The sequence below is a fragment of the Salvelinus sp. IW2-2015 genome, linkage group LG23, assembly GCF_002910315.2.
Source record: "Salvelinus sp. IW2-2015 linkage group LG23, ASM291031v2, whole genome shotgun sequence".
Taxonomy (NCBI): Eukaryota; Metazoa; Chordata; class Actinopteri; order Salmoniformes; family Salmonidae; genus Salvelinus; species Salvelinus sp. IW2-2015.
The window spans coordinates 9,744,904-9,764,152 of record NC_036863.1 but is presented as its reverse complement, the minus strand read 5'-3'; the positions used below and the strand labels follow the sequence as shown (position 1 = coordinate 9,764,152).

Below are 19,249 nucleotides of genomic sequence, written 5' to 3'. Positions count from 1 at the left end.
AGGAAAATGTTATTGTATTCTAATGTTACCTAAGACCTTCATAAACGCAACCAAATTATTATTTTTGTGATAACATATAATAAATGTATTTATAAGACTGTTCGAATGTTAACGTCAAAATTACTGGTCAAAGGTTCAGAATGGGATGGCTCGAGGCCAAGCTTTCCTAGTGTTGGTTGAAAAAACAAATGCTATAATTCCCAATGGATACATTTGGGCTGGATTGAGACTGCAGTGTGGTAGCTATAGTCCATATTCACAGTGTCAGTGTGCTCTGTGTAAATGGGCTAGTGGTAGGAGGTGTGCCAAGCAAACACAGATCATGACTTCGAAAAACACTTCCACCTCATGCATGTTATGCAGCGGACAGTGAAAGCACTCAGACAAATCAATCCACAGAGGAAGGACAGCTCAGACATACCACAGGACTAGTAAACATGGTAGATATTCAAAGGTAACAGATCAGAGATACCCAATGTCACCTTGTCTGCTTGATAACAGAGATGCTATTTTTTTATGGCTTAAACATGCTTGATGGCATTCTGAAAGGCATTTAAGACTAGATCTATAGTTTGGGTTGGGGGGGATAAGAGAGCAGCAGTTCAAAAAGCTCAAGATGAGCCAGACATTAACACCATTCTATAGGTTAGCCATGAGATCTTCCTGGCCATAACTAAACATTTCAGATTCAATGTAAACCAAAAATCCATTGTCATGATCTTCCAGTTGGTGCCAATCATTATTTAATAAAAAAGGTCCAGTGTAGTCAAAAACTTGATTTCAAATGTGTGTGCGCTAAGGTATATACTTCCACACAATAAGGTTCATCACAGACCACTCCCAGACAGTCCTAACAAAATTCTTGCTTGAGAAATTTCTATTTGCAAAGAAGCTATTTTTTTTACATTCTAATTGAAAACAATCAAAATAGTAGTTAATTGTTACCCAGAAATGATTTGATATTGACATAAAAAAGGGTTGCATTGGACCTTTAACAGAAACCGATGGCAGTGCATGCATGTTCAGGAGACTTTCAATGCCTCCTCAGATTACTAATCAACCACTGACAGAGGATTTAGGGAGACATATAATAAACTGGCATGTGTCATAACATGGCTCATATACCGGTCTTCTTTGGATGCGTGTTGACATATTTCGGTGAAATAAATACTTTCACCGTCAAAATGAATAGTTGTTCCCGACAGAACAGGTGAGGTCTGATCCCATCCAAGACAAACATATATTCATATAATGCAAATTAGTTGATAAGATTAATCTTAGAATGTACTATGACAGAGAAACGGGTGTTGGGGCTGCGAGGACATTTGTCAATGTTCTTTTTAAGTCACCCCTACCTAAATAAGCCTGCATTGGAATATCAATAGTGTGATAAATCTATTTTATTGGTGTACCAGTTTCATTTACAATCTTTCACCCTGCTTCACAGGTATGTTCTTACACTGAAAATGGAGAACAAAACACATTTATTTTAAACATGTTTAAACATCTATTTTGGGCTAATCTTAGACAACAATCATTCTATACTGAACAAAAATAAAACGCAACACGTAAAGTTTGTCCCATGTTTCATGAGCTGAAATAAGAGATCCCAGACATTTTCCATACGCACAAACATCAAATCGCTCTAAAATGTTGTGCACAAATGTGTTTACATCCCTGTTAGCAAGTTTGGTAGGCTACTAATGCTCACTAACCACCTGGTACTCTGCACTCTATTGTCCCTCTAATCACTCTGACAACAATGCAATCGAATCAAACACTTCATGAGAGCCCATGAGCTCATGTTGCACAACATTTCTATAGGCTATGCAATTGCGTGAGAAAACAGAGTGATGGCCTCCATTAAAAAGAGAATTCCATCAGCTTTCTATAGGCTAGGCCTACTATATTTATTTCTAAACCTTCCTAATATTAAGCACATTGCTTCTCTTTAAAAACAGGAGTATAGCCTACCTGGCTGGCATGAAAATGAACCATGGGAAAAGCCTTCTCCATTCGCTATTTAAGTGCATAGATGACATGTATTTTTCCCCCGCTGCCCCTGTTGAGACAGGTGCATGATAATGGTCCATTCTAAATCAAAACAAATGTCACACATTATTTAGTATATGTAAAGACAAGATTACCTCCCTTATCTCACCTCACTTGCTCACATTGTATATAGACTTAATTTTTTCACTGTATTATTGACTATATGTTTGTTTTACTCCATGTGTAACTATGTGTTGTTGTATGTGTCGAACTGCTTTGCTTTATCTTGGCCAGGTCGCAATTGTAAATGAGAACGTGTTCTCAATTTGCCTACCTGGTTAAATAAAGGTTAAATAAATAAAAAAATAAAAAAATCAAGAAGTCTGATGGGTGAGAACAATCAGCCCATCACTTGTGAATGATGCCCAGCTTAAGTCAAACAGTGCATGCTTTTTTCTTTTCTCTTTTCAAATCATAGTCGCACACCTCATGTAGCCTAGCCCATAGGCCTATATGTTTTGATAAGGTTTATATCACAACTAAAGTGACCAAATAACTTCTTAAAATGAAGCACAAATCTGCTTTACAATGGGTCCTAAGTGGCATACATATGCAGCAAGTGAGTTTCAAGAATGGGGAAGATCATTTTCACGATAAAAATGAACCTTTATAATAAAAGCATTTGCATGCAGAATCCCATTTGTGGTCACTTGAGAATGGTGTTTTCATGCAAATGGAAGCTTCGCGTTTATAGCCTACTGCCGTGTGCACATTGCTGCGCTTATAATGTGAAAAAATAGCCTAATAATTTAACATTTTAGCTAAACGTTCTCATCTGTTGCATCAGGCTCATTGCTTAAAACCGTTTTTTTGATGCTATTGGTTTTATTAATTTGAGATCTATCGTATCCCACAACTGTCCCAGACAAGGTTTGGAATATTTATTTCTCGCACAGAAAAATTCAACTTTTGTACTATGGGGGATAGTAGATTGCCCTAGGCTAGTGCTTTTGCTGTACGTTAGGCCTACTCATCTTGTTGGCTGACGAAAAGTAAATATGTACAGTACTTCCAACATCTTCAATTTGCGCCTCGGCATTGGATAAGGACGCGCGCAGTTGCGTCCCCGATGTGTTGGTCTACACTTGTAGCCTGTGAGAAAGACCAGATCATGTGGGGAGAAGGGCATTTTAGTGATTATATTCAGCCCAAGGGCACAACGGCCACAAAAGGCAAGGTTTTTATTTTAGGGGGATTATGGCCACACAAAGGGGATGCAGCCTGGAAACTCGAGGCATTATCAAGTGCTTGTCAAATTGTGAACGAGAGTGATGAAGTGGGTACAGCCTGCGCAAAACAACAAAGCAGAGCTCTTGCCTTACATGCAACGTTTTTCAAATCATTAAAAAAGTTGCATCATGCAGCCTTTAAATGTATTAAAAATCAAAACATACAGCCCAACATTTGTATCACAACTAAAGTTACATAAATAACTTTAAATTAAGCATATAGGAGTACCTGTTTCTTTGTTAACCGATAAACACAGAAAAGCAGTATGTGCACACTCCCTCAAATCGTTTGAAGAAAATATCCTTTCTATTTTATTCAGCTATGTTCAATTGTATTCTTCATAATATAAAATAATGCCACAGAATTGTCTGCTAAATGAACTAGTGTAGCCCACAGCCATATGGAATAGCCAGATGAAGGCCTAACATAAGTACAACGCAGAGTATGCTATTCTGTTCTTCTGAAATAGACATTTTCTTCATATCATGTTTCTTTAGACCTGTCTAAAATAATGGATTTATTGTGATGTGTAGGCTATATTACATGGATTTACACTTTTTAAAATGTAAATGTCTGCATCAGTGGCTTGTATGCTATGCGTGGAAGGCAGGAGATGCTAAGTGTTTGTTAATAAAACGGTCAATTTCCGTCAGACAGGCAGTTAATTTGCTTGACAATCACCGGCTGACAATTTCATGACTGCCACAGCAAAACCCATGACCTAAATAATCTGGCTTCTTCACCTGCAGGATCGTCTGAGACCAGTCACTCAGACAGCAGATGAAAATGTGGGTTTGCACAACCACAGAATTTCTGCACAAACTGTCAGAAAACATCTCAGGGAAGCTCATTCCGCATGCTCGTCATCCTCACCAGAGTCTTGACCTGACTGCAGTTCGTAACTGACTTTAGTGGGCAAATGGCCACTGGCACCCTGTAGAAGCATGCTCTTCATGGATGAATCTGTTTCAAACGTACTGGGCAGATAGCAGACAGCGTGAATGGCGTTGTGTGGCCGAGCGGTTTGCTCTGGTCAACGTTGTGAACAGTGCCTCATGGTGGCGTGCAGTTATGGTATGGGCATGCATAAGCTACGGACAACGAATACAATTGAATTTTAAAACCAATGGCTATTTTAATGCACAGAAACACAGTGATGAGATCCTGAGGCCCATTGTCGTGCCATCCATCCACCTGCCATCACCTCGTTTCAGCATAATAATGCACGGCCCAATTTCGCAAGGATCTGTACACAATTCCCAGGAGCTGAAAATGTCCCAGTTCTTCCATGGCCTGCTTACTCACCAGACTTGTGACCCATCGAGCATGTTTGGGATGCTCTGGATCAACGTGTATGACTGTTCCAGTTCCTGCCAACATCCAGCCACTTCACACAGCGAAGGAGTGGCACAACATTCCACAATAAACATCCTGATCAACTTCATGGGAAGGAGATGTGTCGCGCTGCATGAGGCAAATGGTTGTCACACCAGATACTGACCGGTTTTCTGATCCACGCCCCTACCCTTTTAAGGTATCGGTAACCAACAGACGTATATCTGTATTCCCAGTCATGTGAAATCCATCGATTAGGGCTTCATGAATTTATTTCAATCAACTGATTTCCTTATATGAACTGTAACTCTTAAAAATGGTTGCATTACTATTGTTGTGCAGTGTATTTTACTGACAGGTGTTAAAGTAGCAAAACAATTTTCATCCATCAAGTTCACTGGACTCCAGAGACATTTTTATACAAACTATTTCCAAGTCTGTCTTGTGGTAAACAAAGTGTATAAACACCATTAAACTACTGAAAATATGGTAAACAAAATATCATATCCCTGGAGAGTCCTGAGGCCACCCCACCGGGGAGCAAATTTAGTTCTGCTGTAGCACAACACAGTAGATTGACATAATCAAAGCTTGATGAGTTGGTTATTTGAAACAGCTGTGTAGTGCTAGAACATAAACATGGGGGGGCAGGACAGAGTTTGCACCAGATCATGAGTGATCCCTTAGTGGAATTGCTTTTGACAGCTTTGCCTCCACTGGCCAAGGCGAGAGTAGATATCCCTAGCAATGGGAGGCAATACCAACCAATGGCTTCAGGGTTCCCTCCTTTTGCAGGGAATAGATTGCAAAATCTAGTGACTTTGCAGACCAGTAAAACCATTTAATTGAGTGCATGTGATGTAGTGCTTCCCTCTTTGTGCAGTACCTGGGGTGGAAGGGCACATCCTAACCCTGAGTGTGAGAGAACAGTAGAAATATTTACAGTAGCTTCAGAAAGTTTTCAAACCTCTTGACTTTTTCCACATTTTGTTGCCTTACAGCCCACATTTATTTATTAAAAATGTAGATTTTGTCACTGATCTACACACACAAATACCCCATAATGTCAATGTGGACATGTTAAGCCATTTTTTACAAATTAATAAAAAATTAAAAGCTGACATGTCTTGAGGCAATAAGTACTCAACCCCTTTGTTATGGCAAGCCTAAACTTCAGGAGCAAAACATTTGCTTAACAAGTCAAACAAATTGCATGGAATAACTGTGTGCAATAATGATGTTTAACATGATTTTTAAATGACTACCCATCTCTGTACCCCACACATACAGTCGAGCAATGAATTTCAAGCACAGATTCAACCACAAAGACCAGGGAGGTTTTCCAATGCCTCGCAAAGAAGGGCACCTATGGGTAGATGGGAATATCACTTTGAGCATGGTGAAGTTATTCATTACACTTTGGATGGTGTATCAATACACCCAGTCACTTCAAAGGTGTCCTTCCTAAAATCGTTTGATGGAGAAGGAGACCGACCGCTAAGGGATTTCACCATGAGGCTAATGGTGACTTTAAAACAGAGTTTAAATGGCTGTGATAGGAGAAAACAGAGGATGGACAAACATTGTAGTTAACCCACAATATTAACCTAATTGACAGAGAGAAAAGGAAGCCGGTACAGAATAAAAATAATCAAAAACATGCATCCTATTTGCAAAAATGCACTAAATGCTGCAAATAATGTAGAAAAGAAATTACATTTTTTCTCCAAATACAATGCATGTTTTCGTGGTAAATCCAACAGAGTACCACTCTTCCTATTTTCAAGCATGGTGGTGGCTGCATCATGTTATGGGTATGCTTGTCATCGGCAAGGACTAGGGAGTTTTTAGGATAAAAAATAAACGGAATAGAGCTAAGCACAGGCAAAGTCCTAGAGGAAAACCTGGTTCAGTCTGCTTTCCAACAGACACTGGGAGACAAATCCACCTTTCAGCAGGACAATAACCTGAAACGCAAGGCCAAATATACACTAGAGTTACCTACCAAGACGACATTCAATGTTCCGGAGTAGCTATATATATAGTTTTGGACTTAAATCTTCATGAAAATCTATGGCAAGACTTGAAAATAGCTGTCTAGCGATGATCAACCAACTATACAAAGCTTGAAGAATATTGTACAATCCAGGTGTAGAGAGCTCTTAGAGACTTACCCAGAAAGACAAAAAGCTGTAATTGCTGCCAAAGGTGAATCTAACCTGTATTGACTCAGGGTGTTGATTACTTATCTAAATCAAGTGTTTTATTTAATTATTTTTAGATAGTTAGAATCTCTTCCACTGACTTTTTTTGGTCAACAATCCACACTAATCCCTTTTAATCTCACTTTTTCAACAAAAAAAATGAAAAAGTCAATGGGTGTGAATATCTCCTGAAGATGTATATGATATTTTAAAGTACATTTGTTTCAGTTTGTGCAGAAAATGAGACTAGGGAAATTGAGAGCTCCTAAAAAATGAAGGCACAAAAACCTGTATTACCACTGTGATCTAAAAAGCAGAACTAAAATCAGCACTCCTATTGAGACTCTTGCAAGGATAAAAAGTGGAACTCACCTAAAAAAACATATTTTGGTATTTTTGTCATTAGTCCACTGTTGATACAGTCCCAAAATGTTTGTCATGTCAGTCACGTTTTAGATACTGGACTTTCAATAATCGAAGTACCACCAGCCACATCATCATGATGAAGCAAAATGCATTTTGGGACTATCAACAGTCCCAAAATATCAATAGATGTTTTTTAGTGGAGTTCCCCTTTAACCTGAATGTTAGACCATGGCCATGTTGCAAGAGTCTCAATAGGAGTGCAAATTTAGTTTTGCCTTTAAGATCACAATTAATAAAATTACACGGACAGGGGGAGCTGATCCTAGAATTCCTACTCAGACGCCCGATACATATGACCCCTGATATATTTAACGATCTCGGGTTTGTAGACTTAATTCAGAGACCTGCATCTCCCTCTGATGTTTCTTCCAGTCTCTTGGGAAGAGGGTTCATTACAATTACTATTTTCATCACTATTCAAAGCAGAGGGATTTGAGAAACTATGGAATGTCATTGGGGAAATCACACTATAGGACGGTTTTAATTGCAAACAAAGCCCTGAACATAAGCACCTTGAGAAATTAAAGGTCAGCAACTTCATGATAAAGAATAGGGGATAAAAATAACAGATGACTAAGATACCATCGGCCTCCCGGGTGGCACAGCGGTCTAAGGCACTGCATCGCAATGCTAGAGGCGTCACTAGAGATCCTGGTTCAAGCCCCTGGCTGTGTCGCATCCGGCCGCGACCGGGAGACCCATGAGGCGGCGCATAATTGGCCCATCATCGTTAGGGAGGGTTTGGTCAGCCGGCATGTCCTTGTCCCATCGCGCTCTAGTGACTCCTTGTGGCGGGCTGGGCGTAGGCACGCTGACCAGTCGCCAGCTGTTCAGGGTTTTCTCCGACACATTGGTGCGGCTGGCTTCTAGGTTAAGCGAGCACTATGTCAAGAAGCAGTGCAGCTTGGCGAGGTCGTGTTTCGAGGGGGGGGGGGCGGGGCCGCACGTCTCTCCTGAGCGATGGGACAAGACTATCAATCAATTGGATATCACGAAATTGGGGAGAAAAAAGGGGTAAAAAGGTAAAAAACATATTTTTTGGGGTCAGCATTTAGGTCCGCCTCAACGCAGAATATCAAAATCAGAAGGTAAGCCCTTATTTGACAGGCTTTATTCCCATTCGAGCAATAGCATAACCTGAGAGAGCACAATCAGCGTGGTTGTTCCTGTTGATCTAAATGAGCTCCACGGAAATTGAATTGGATTGAGATATTCAGTGTGTATGCACCTCAATGGTGCAATGGAACTGTGTGCGTGACAGTCAGGGCCATCATTGATTCAATAGACCTCAACGTCAATATGTGGTCTTTCATAAAACAACAACAGCAACAAAAAACAAAAAAAATCACCTTGAATATTAAACAGTGAAATCAAAAAGGTAATGTACCATGGTGGTTGGATGTTTCATTACTCTGTATGAAACCTAGCCAAATCAACTTGGACAGTAAGTGTTCAAGACACCCGTATGCATCAGTTCTCTCTTCATTAGCAGCAACACACCTCACTCCCCCTCATCAGTACCAATAACCCACACCTTGATAAAGGCAGGAATACCACTTAAAAAAATGTCACCACCTGCAACAATTAGTCCTTTCAACCATACCAGAATGGAACTAGAGATTAATTATTGACTGAGTATGGAATGAGTGTGGTGTGTGGCCAACATATCTTTCGTTTTGTTATGTAGATTTATATTGTTCGGCATTTGATGGATTGTTGTGCATTTACTGTAAGTGCACTTCCCTTGTTTGCTAATTGAGTCACACCGTACCACTGAGAGGGTCTTCACACTTAAGAGTTATAAAAATTTAAAAAAAACTCTGCTAAACACACCCCTTCAAATTAGTGGATTTTGCTGTTTTAGCCACACCAGTTGCTGACCTGAGAATAAAATCGAGCACACAGCCATGTGATCTCCATAGAGAAACATTGGCAGTTGAATGGACTTACAGAAGAGCTCAGTGACTTAACGCGACGCCGTCATAGGACACCACCTTTCCAACAAGTCAGTTCGTCAAATTTCTGCCCTACTAAAGCTGCCCCGGTCAACTGTAAATTCTGTTATTGTGAAGTGGAAACCTCTAGGCGCAACATCTGTACAACGTCATCTGTAGGCACTCGAATAGCAAATGGAGGCCACTTTCTCGACAGTTCGTTTAACCCGCGTCAGATACGCTCCTCTGGTTATTTCGTTGTGCGACGGGTGATATTCCACCAAAACTCTGTATACCATAGGCTCCCCAACCTTGTTCCTGCAGCTACTGAGTGCTTCATTTGGGATCCAAGTGAAATCTGTTCAGGAATATCGATAGTAACATGTTTTCACAGCGAAACAAATGTCATTAAACTGTTGCCAGGCCCTCTCTCTGAGCGCTGGAGAAAGGAATGAAGGAGAGAGGGGGAGATGGAAACACACTGTGGTGAGATATTCTGTAGCTAAAAGTAATGTGTCAGCCTATTTCGAAAATATACTGAACAGCTCATAAGGAAATAAGTCAATTGAAATAAATTAAGCCCTAAATCTGTGGATTTCAAATCACTTGGAATAAAGATATGCATCTGTTGGCCACAAATACCTTAACAAAAAGGTAGGGGCGTGGATCAGAAAACCAGTTAATAGTTGGTGTGACCACTATTTGCCTCATGCAGCATTACACATCTCCTTCCCAAAGAGTTGATAAGGCTGTTGATTATGGCCTGTAGAAGGTTGTCCCACACCTCTTCAATGGCTGTGCAAATTGCTGGATATTGGCGGGAACCGGAACTTGATGTCGTGCACATTGATCCAGAGCATCCTAAACATGCTCAATGGGTGACATGTCTGGTAAGTACGCAGGCCATGGAAGAACTGGAACATTTTCACCTTCCAGGAATTGTGTACAGATCCTTGCAACATGGGAAGAAGACGTCTGACTGCTATGCAGATATCACGACAAAGGGGGTAACCCCATTGGCCAGAAAAGTTTGAATACATTGCCATGCCATACATTGTCCAGCATGACTTCTGTCATGTTCAAAACAACTGGAAACTCTGATCTGGGAAATCTCAGACTTCAGTGAGTTCAAGAAAACGGGGAACTCATAAAACTAGCTCTGATGCGGGAAATACTTTTGAACGGTCATACAACCCTAAATTCCAAGAGCCCACAAGGACCGCCGCGCCACCTTCCTCTTCAAGTGAGCACAGCACAACAAGGGGAGTCCAAAAATTGCTGCTGCATTAATTATGTAATATGCCAGGAAGATATCTATACTGTAGCTAAGAAAGTAATACTAAGTGTATGTTAGTAGCCCATGTGCCTCACCCTAATAATTTGGTCTATTTTCACCTCTTAAATTTTACCTACTGTTCTGACTTGTTGGTGCACATTTAGCCGTAGAGAAATGTCATAATCAAATATTAAGATAATAGCTTTCATTGTCTGCTTATATGCACCCTTTATTTATCCTACGGTTCTGACTTGGTGTACAGGGAGAATACTGTAAGAACGGCCTGTGTTCTGTTGTCGTACATTTCAAAAGTGCTGAACAAAGAGTTATATTGACTACATCCATCCTAGCTCGCTCATTAATGTCTTAATCGAAATTACGGATTGCCTCTTAACCGCTTATCGTCCCCTTATGCCATAGTTTGTACAGCTCAATTGTCAGTAGAAACCACATTTGTTTCAGCAAGTCAGCCATAGCAGCTATGTTTTTTTTAAAGGCAGTAAATGAGGCTGAATGAACTGTTTCGCTGCTAGACAAGGCTCCGCTGATAGCCAGGTGTAGGAGTCGTAAGGTGTTGAGAATGCTGTCGGGACAGCTTTATGTAGGCCTAACAGTTTGTCGGCACTGTTTGTCACAGTTATAGTGCAATTAAAGTATTGTATAGTGGCTTTGCTGGCATTCATCAGAAAACATTTGAGTTTGCCCAACCAAGATTTACATGTTAAATCACCACTGCAAGGATGCAATGTGAATTAAAAAGTAGAAAGCTCTTTAGCCACTCCGCTCCTCAGATTCTCCTGTAGTGGTAATGGACCTTAAACCTTTGATCAAGTGCATTTCCTTTGTTGTCCATGTGACCACCTCATACAGACAATGTGTTTCTCTGATCCTAGTTAAACCACCTTACATCACCTGTCTACTGTGACATAATTTGAAGCCTGCAAAGACCAAGATCAAAACGTGATTTAATAAAAGGGTCAAAAGGCTATACCCTCTTACAGACATACTCATTGCGTTGCCTTCCACCCATCCTACCCAGACAAAATTATTTAATTTATTATTGCCTGGTCCCCAGGCTCAATTGCACTTGAAAGGGCTGTGTCTTAAAATGGAGGCGGGAGAGGGAGCAAGCCAGCTACAGCTGTATTAAATGAGACTTTGAAAAAAAAATTAAATTGGCAATCAAAATTAATGTTCTATCACAACCATATTATTTTAGGGATGCCCAATTGAGTTCGGGCATGTGAAAACTACAGTATTTCTAAGATGCGTACTTTTCGATTTTGCTAACTAATTTCCTTGTTTAATAACACTAGAACCGCTAAAGCAGTAATTTTGACTGCTCATTATTATAAAAATAGTTACTCCGCCATTTTTAAGTCATGCCCCCCTCCGTCCTTCACGTTTCCTAAATAAGTCTATATAAATACACTGTTGGTGTAAGAATTATAACATCACAAACAGAACCAGTCTCAGGAGGGCATGTCATTTTTTCTTTATGCTTTTCCCCCGTTGCCCCTCCTCACAACAGTAGGGCCTGCTGCAGCTCCTTCCTCCTAGAGTTTAAAGTGCCCAGCTGATAATCACCTCAAGTATTGCCTCGAAACTGAACCAAAACTATTTTCACACATATAAGAGACTAAATCAATTAAGTAAAGTATGATGGGGATAAAGGGGGAGAATAGGTGAGTTGAAGAGCAAGGGGAAGCGAATGCTTACGTAATCACAAATTGTGAATTAAGAACAGGGCTGGCCATTCTATTGATCCATTCTAATTATAATCTTAAAAATGGTATGTACCCTATATTAGTCCACCGAATCAAAGCAGTCTACAGTGAGAGCGTGCGTAATTGTACATGCTGAACGGCTATCAATATCTGGGAAAATATCCACAGCAGCAGGTGAGCAAGTGTTGGAGAATGTGGTGATGAGGCTTGTGGAACCTTATGTTGGCAAGGGGAGAAATGTCACCATGGAAAATTACACTTAATTATCATTGGCGAACAAGTTGCTTGCGAAGAAAACAAGTCTGGCCAGTACCATGAACAAAGTGAGCCGGAGCTACCTCCCTTTGCGCAAAATAAGGCACCTGCAGAGCCATTGTCAAATGGTGCTGAAGAATGACAATGGGGACACAAAGAGAACCGGAGACTATTACGCACTAGAAGAAACAAAAGGTATGTCAAAGTGTGTCAAGCAAGTGAAAGTTAGCAAAACTGTGTCAACTGTTAGGACAAGGGATAACAGCTAAATTAAATCCAAATGGTGCCATTGCGTAAAGAAGCACACAACAATTAACTATTTGACTGCTTTCATATTGACACTTCTAGTCATAATGCCATTATCGCTTTTGTGCTGAGTTTCACTATTTATCAAGACCACTTGGCACTTATGTTTAGGCTACTGATGTTTTCATAATTTGACCGTGTCTTTTGACCTTGCATCTTGGTGGTTGGGTTATGTTTTTTTTATAGTTATAAAAAAATTAAGCTGTTACCGTGTTCTAACACAAATGCTTCCTGTTTCATAGTTGTGACAATGGCACACCACAAATACAATTGGTTGAAAACAAAAAAATGCCAAAATTCAAGTCCTTACATATAGCCAACAGTAACAAACTAAAGAAAATGCTAGTGTTATCTGAAATAAAATAGATTAGAATACACTGTTACCCAACGCCTTCATAAAAACAAATCAAATTATTATTTTTGCAATATGGTTTAATTACACCGTTAGAATGTTGCAGTCAGAATGACTGCTCATTAACTTGAGGGGGGGGGGACTGTCGAGGCCCAGCGGTTCTAGTGTTAAAGTACTTGCATTGCTCACGCTTTGAAGTCCACAATGTAGGGGAGGTTCTAAGGGTTGCGCTAATGGTGATGCAGAGATCAGCCAATTAAAAATCAGTGGTTGTTTCATCCTCATGCCATAGCCTCCAGCACTTAAGAGCGTTGGGCCAGTAACCGAAAGGTTGCTGGTTCAAATACAAGAGCAGACTGTGAAAATCTGTCGATCTGCCCTTGAGCAAGGCACTTAACCCTAATTTTCTCCAGGGGTGCATTACTACTATGGTTAAACCCGTAAAACAACATTTCACTGCACCCATCTGGTGTGACAAAACATTTTATATATTTTTTAAACCTGACGGTTCGACAGAGAGCCGGTTGGAAGACAAGATTACCTCAATACACAACAAATAGGAGGTAGAACAGCAAATTGTTGATCATATTCCTATTATTATGGTTAAAGAAAACTGTATTCATTAATCTAAGTGTGGCAAGCTACACAGCCCTGCTCCCCACCTTGTGGAGAGATGTGTGTGGACCATATAGACCCAAAACTACACTGGCCGTGGTTGTATACCTCACATGCATGAATAATTTAACCATAAACTAACAGCTAAAAATAGACAATTAACATGGTGGAATAAAACCTTCGGTCCTGTGCATGTCAAGACGAGTTAAGTTGGCACACTTCTCCTCACTGCATCAATTGGGTCCTATATTGTGTGTGGAGATCATAAACAATCTGAATTAAAGACGGCACTTCTGCTGTATTTGCAGATTTCTTGGAATCGCATCTCACTTGACATAACCTACAACATACACCAGTCATAATCGAACATAGGCTTATCATTCTGGCGAATAGCCTAGGCTATTGTATGTCGCTCGGTTAGGCACTTACCATTTGAAATTAGCACCACACAGAGCAGCAGAGTTCCTTTGCAAGATGGTAAAATTGACATCGTAGATATCTCGGTAAATCCAGTAAGCAATCGTGAATACAGGAGTCTTCAAATATAGCTTCCGACCAGTGTTTGCCTATGACAGGTTCTTCGAGAGTCAAGTTCAATTGTTTACAATATGTGGTGGTGTAGCCTTACTGAATCGGTCTACTATGTCAATTCTGACAATTGTCTGATTGGCTTTATGATAAAACGCAAGGCATGACGAAGACGTATTCTCTTTATAAAGGAGCACCAAGCTGCAGAAGAAAGTTACAGGTATCCGGATTAAGTGGCTCAATTGCGCCCTCAATTAAGTATTCCACAATGTATGTTCCAAATATGAAGCCAAGTCAACTGGTTAATAAATTCAACAAATGCGCAATTGTTCACAAATACGTGGCAAACAAATATACTATTTGATGTTGAATTCCTCTGCTCTCAGTAGGATTAAGGCTGAGAGATGTGATGATGGTATAAATTGAAGTGCCTGAGATACAACACTGATTCACTTAACCTACACGTTGTGTTTTTCAAACGGTCCTGAAACTGGAGAGCGGTTGTTGATTTCCACGACTGGGCCAATTAAAAAAAAAATCGAACAAAAAAACAACCAAAACCGGATGCAACAATTTAGCCAACAAACGCCATGAATGGAGAGTCCGTCCGTCGGTCTTCACTGTGCGGTAGGCAACACGGGCTCGGGTTCAAAGACGGGTGCCCTTTTGTCGGCTGCCTCCTGCCTTAATTAAAAAGTTCTCCAGTGCACAGGCGAGACGAATCTTTAGTAAGCAAAAATGGAAATTCCAGGATTAAAAGGCTATACTAAAGAAACTCGACTAATAATATTGGATAGGCTGTGAGATTCCGCGTTTCCAAAACTATCACAGCGTTTCCCAACCCAAGTCACTGAATTTGATTCATGCAGTGATTTGATAGTTCATCTAGTTCCCAGATTTTAAACGGCAGTCCACGTACCACGTTTCGATGTTAGGCTACCTAAATCTTCATTCTACACGTCCTCAGACACAAGAATGTTGACCATAGTTACTGAATCTGCGGCAGTAGTCCAAATCCATCCCCTAACTGTGGTTAAAAACTCACGGGCAGTTCGACTTCATTGTTTCGCACTATCCTGCTCAGCGTTGACCAGTTACGCATTCGTTGCCGCTCGTCTGGTTAAGGGAATAAAGAGAAATTGCTAATACATACTCCCCTCGTATGCGTTGTGTCCGGTAAAGCAGGTTTTAACAGTAAAAAGGCGACTTTCTCAAAGGCAGTTGCTACAGAGATCGTTCTCCCTCGGTCTAAGGATTCCACACGCACAGCTGAAAGTGGCATGAACCAAATTTCAATCACGTGGTACCCTCATCAGACCTCAGTCTGACGCACACAATGCATCGTTTATTCAATGAGATGGACAGTGTGCATGTGTAGCCTATCATGTAATTTTTTTCAAATCAATTTGTGAATTAGTATCGAAAACATTTAGACAATTCTTATAACATGTTGCATGTAGCCTATACATTCGTTGTTGAGCCATAAGCAAATGTAGGCTATTGATTACATCCAAAATTCCAGGTGAGCAACATCGTCTCGGTTACAACGTGGTCTGAGAGAATGTCGTATTATTCTGTACGTAAATCCGAGAGAACATTTAGAATGGTTTTCATTTGTGGATGTCCATCATTCCTTTCACACGCTAGGCTAGGAATTAGGGGTTAAGGTTAGGAGTTAGGTTAAAGGGTAAGGGTTTGCTAACATGCTAAATAGTTGCAAAGTAGCTAAAAGGTAGTAAGTAGTTGCTAATTATCTAACATTCTAAAAGTTGTCTGTGACAGGAATCAAACACACAACCATTGGGTTGCTAGACGATCGCGTTATACATACACAATGACCCTCCGTTGGGGGGGGTTTATTATTTTTTTTAATACCACTTTTTCTCTCCAATTTCGTGATATCCAATTGGTAGTTACAGTCTTGTCCCATCGTTGCAAGTCCCGTACGGAGGCGAAAGTCGAGAACCATTGCGTCATCTGAAACACAACCCTGCCAAGCCACACTGCTTCCTTACTCACTGTTCGCTTAACCTGAAAGCCAGCCGCACCAATGTGTCGGAGGAAACACTGTACAACTGGTGACCGCAGTCAGCGTGCATGCACCCGGCCCGCCACAAGGAGTTGCTAGAGCGCGATAGGACAAGGACATCCCGGCCGACCAAACCCTCACCTAACCTGGACGACGCTGGGCCAATTGTGCGCTGCCTCATGGGTCTCCCGGTTGCGGCCGGCTGTGATACAGCCCGGGATTGAATCTTGGTCTGTAGTGCCTTAGACCGCTGTGACACTCTGGAGGCCCTTGATGTCTCAAGTCTTGGGGGACATGCAATTAGCATGGTGACTGCAGGAATGTCCACCAGAGGTGTTGCCAGTGAATTGAATGTTCTTTTCTCTACCATAAACTGCCTCCAACGTTGTTTTAGATAATTTAGCAGTACGTCCAACCGGCCTCACAACCGCAGATCACGTGTATGGCGTCGTATGGCCGAGCAGTGTGCTGATGTCAACGTTGTGAACAGAGTGCCTCACACTAAAAAGAAAAGGTTCCTGGAGTATCCTTTAGTGATTCTTAAAATTGAAACTGTGGGGGAACCCCTATAAGTTCTTCGAGGGAACCTTTTAAAAAATGTCACACCCTGACCTTAGAGAGCCTTTTTATGTCTCTATTTGATTTGGGGTGGGCCTTCTATGTTTTATTTTCTATGATTTTGTATTTCTATGTTTTGGCCGGGTATGGTTCTCAATCAGGGACAGCTGTCTATCGTTGTCTCTGATTGGGAACCATACTTAGGTAGCCATTTTCCCTCCTTTCAGTGTGGGAAGGTAACTTTGTTTGTGGCACATAGCCCTTAAGTGTCACGGTTGTTTTATACTGTTTATTGTTTTTGTACGCGTCACCTAAATTAAAGGAATATGTACACTTACCACGCTGCGCTTTGGTCCACTTCCTTTGACGGCCGTGACAAAAAAAGGGTTCTTCACTGTTTGTTTCTGTTTGTCTTTCCTATTTAACTTACTTATATAGATGCCTTGGTGGGTGGATGGTTTGTAGGGAGGAATGGATGGGTGAATGAGGGGTTAAGTTGTTCTGTTTTTGTGTTATATCTGAAAATGTATAAGTTAAGAAGAAAAAAATAATAATTAAAAGGGTTCTTCAAAGATCCCCTTTTAGTGGATCCTCTAAGAACCTTTTGGGGAACATTTAACTACCCCCTCCCCTATTATTAGTTAAATGTAATAATAATACGCTTAACAATAACAATGCTATAATATTTTATTTGTCAGTGTTATGATTTTAATGGCAAAGCAGAATAAAAAAATCTAAATATGAGGTAAACTCCAAGCAGAGCATCAAGTCCAAAGGGTATATCCTCTGGCGTGTTGATGTTCTCTGTACAACGCTGTGTACTACTCCCTTCACAGAACAGTGCAAACTGGCTCTAACCAGAATAGAAAGAGTGGGAGGCCCCAGTGCACAACTGAGCAAGAGGACAAGTACATTAGTGTCTAGTTTGAGAAACAGACCAGACAAGTCCTCAACTGACAGGTTCATTAAATAGTACCCGCAAAACACCAGTCTCAATGTCAACAGTGAAAAGGCGACTCCGGGATATTGGCCTTCTATGCAGAGTTCATCTGTCATCTTTTCTTTTTATTGGCCAGTCTGAGATATGGCTTTTTCTTTGCAACTCTGCCTAGAAGGCCAGCATCCCGGAGTCGCCTCTTCACTGTTGACATTGAGACTGGTGTTTTGCGCGTAATATTTAATGAAGCTGCCAGTTGAGGACTTGTGAGGCATCTGTTTCTCCAACTAGACACTAATGTACTTGTCCTCTTTCTCCGTTGTGCACCAGGGCCTCTCACTCCTCTTTCTATTCTGGTTAGAGACAGTTTTCGCTGTTCTATAAAGGGAGTACGAGATATTCAGTTTCTTGCCAATTTCTCGCATGGAATAGCCTTCATTTCTCAGAACAAGAATAGACTAATGAGTTTAAGAAGAAAGTTGTTTGTTTCTGGCTTTGAGCCTGTAATCGAACCCACAAATGCTGATGCTCCAGATACTCAAGTAGTCTTAAGAAGGCCTGTTTTATTGCTTCTTTAACCAGGACAACAGTTTTCAGCTGTGCTAACATAATTGCAAAAGGGTTTTCTAATCATCAATTATCCTTTTGAAATTATAAACTTGGATTAGCTAACACAACGTGACATTGGAACACAGGAGTGATGGTTGCTGAAAATGGGCCTATGTAGATATTCCAGTAAAAATCTTCAATTTCCAGCTACAGTAGTCATTTACAACATTAACAATGTCTACTGTACTGTACACTGTATTTCTGATCAATTTTTGTTATTTTAATAGACCAAAAATTGACATTTCTAATTGACCCCAAACTTTTGAATGGTAGTGTACATCTAAGTTCGATATATGCTGCTTTGTTCTGGACCAACTGCAATTTACCTACAGTTGAAGTCAGAAGTTTACATACACTTAGGTTGGAGTCATTAAAACTTGTTTTTCAACCACTCCACAAATTTCTTGTTAACAAACTATAGTTTTGGCAAGTCGGTTAGGACATTTACTTTGTGCATGACACAATTAATTTTCCCAACAACTGTTTACAGACAGATTATTTCACTTATAATTCACTGTATCACAATTCCAGTGGGTCAGAAGTTTACATACACTAAGTTGACTGTGCCTTTAAACAGCTTGGAAATTCCAGAAAATGATGTCATGGTTTTAGAAGCTTCTGATAGGCTAATTGACATCATTTGAGTCAATTGGAGGTGTACCCTTGGATGTATTTCAATTTTGACATCATCAAAATAAATCAGCCAAGACCTCAGAAAAAAATTGTAGACCTCCACATGTCTGGTTCATCCTTGGGAACAATTTTCAAACGCCTGAAGGTACCACGTTCAACTGTACAAACAATAGTATGCAAGTATAAACACCATGGGACCTCACAGCCGTCATACCGCTCAGGAAGGAGACGCGTTCTTTGGTG

At 40.6% G+C, this 19,249-nt stretch overlaps 1 protein-coding gene across 1 annotated transcript in view; it reads right to left on the bottom strand.

The window, feature by feature from the left end:
- The window catches only part of tmem132e (transmembrane protein 132E), a 350,212-nt gene extending 334,699 nt beyond the window's left edge, over positions 1-15,513 (bottom strand). The window contains exon 1 of the mRNA XM_023967881.2: positions 14,142-15,513. Coding sequence (XP_023823649.1) covers positions 14,142-14,202 — 61 coding nt within the window. The 5' untranslated portion in view covers positions 14,203-15,513. The remainder of the gene's footprint in view (positions 1-14,141) is intronic.
- Positions 15,514-19,249: the final 3,736 nt, after the last annotated feature.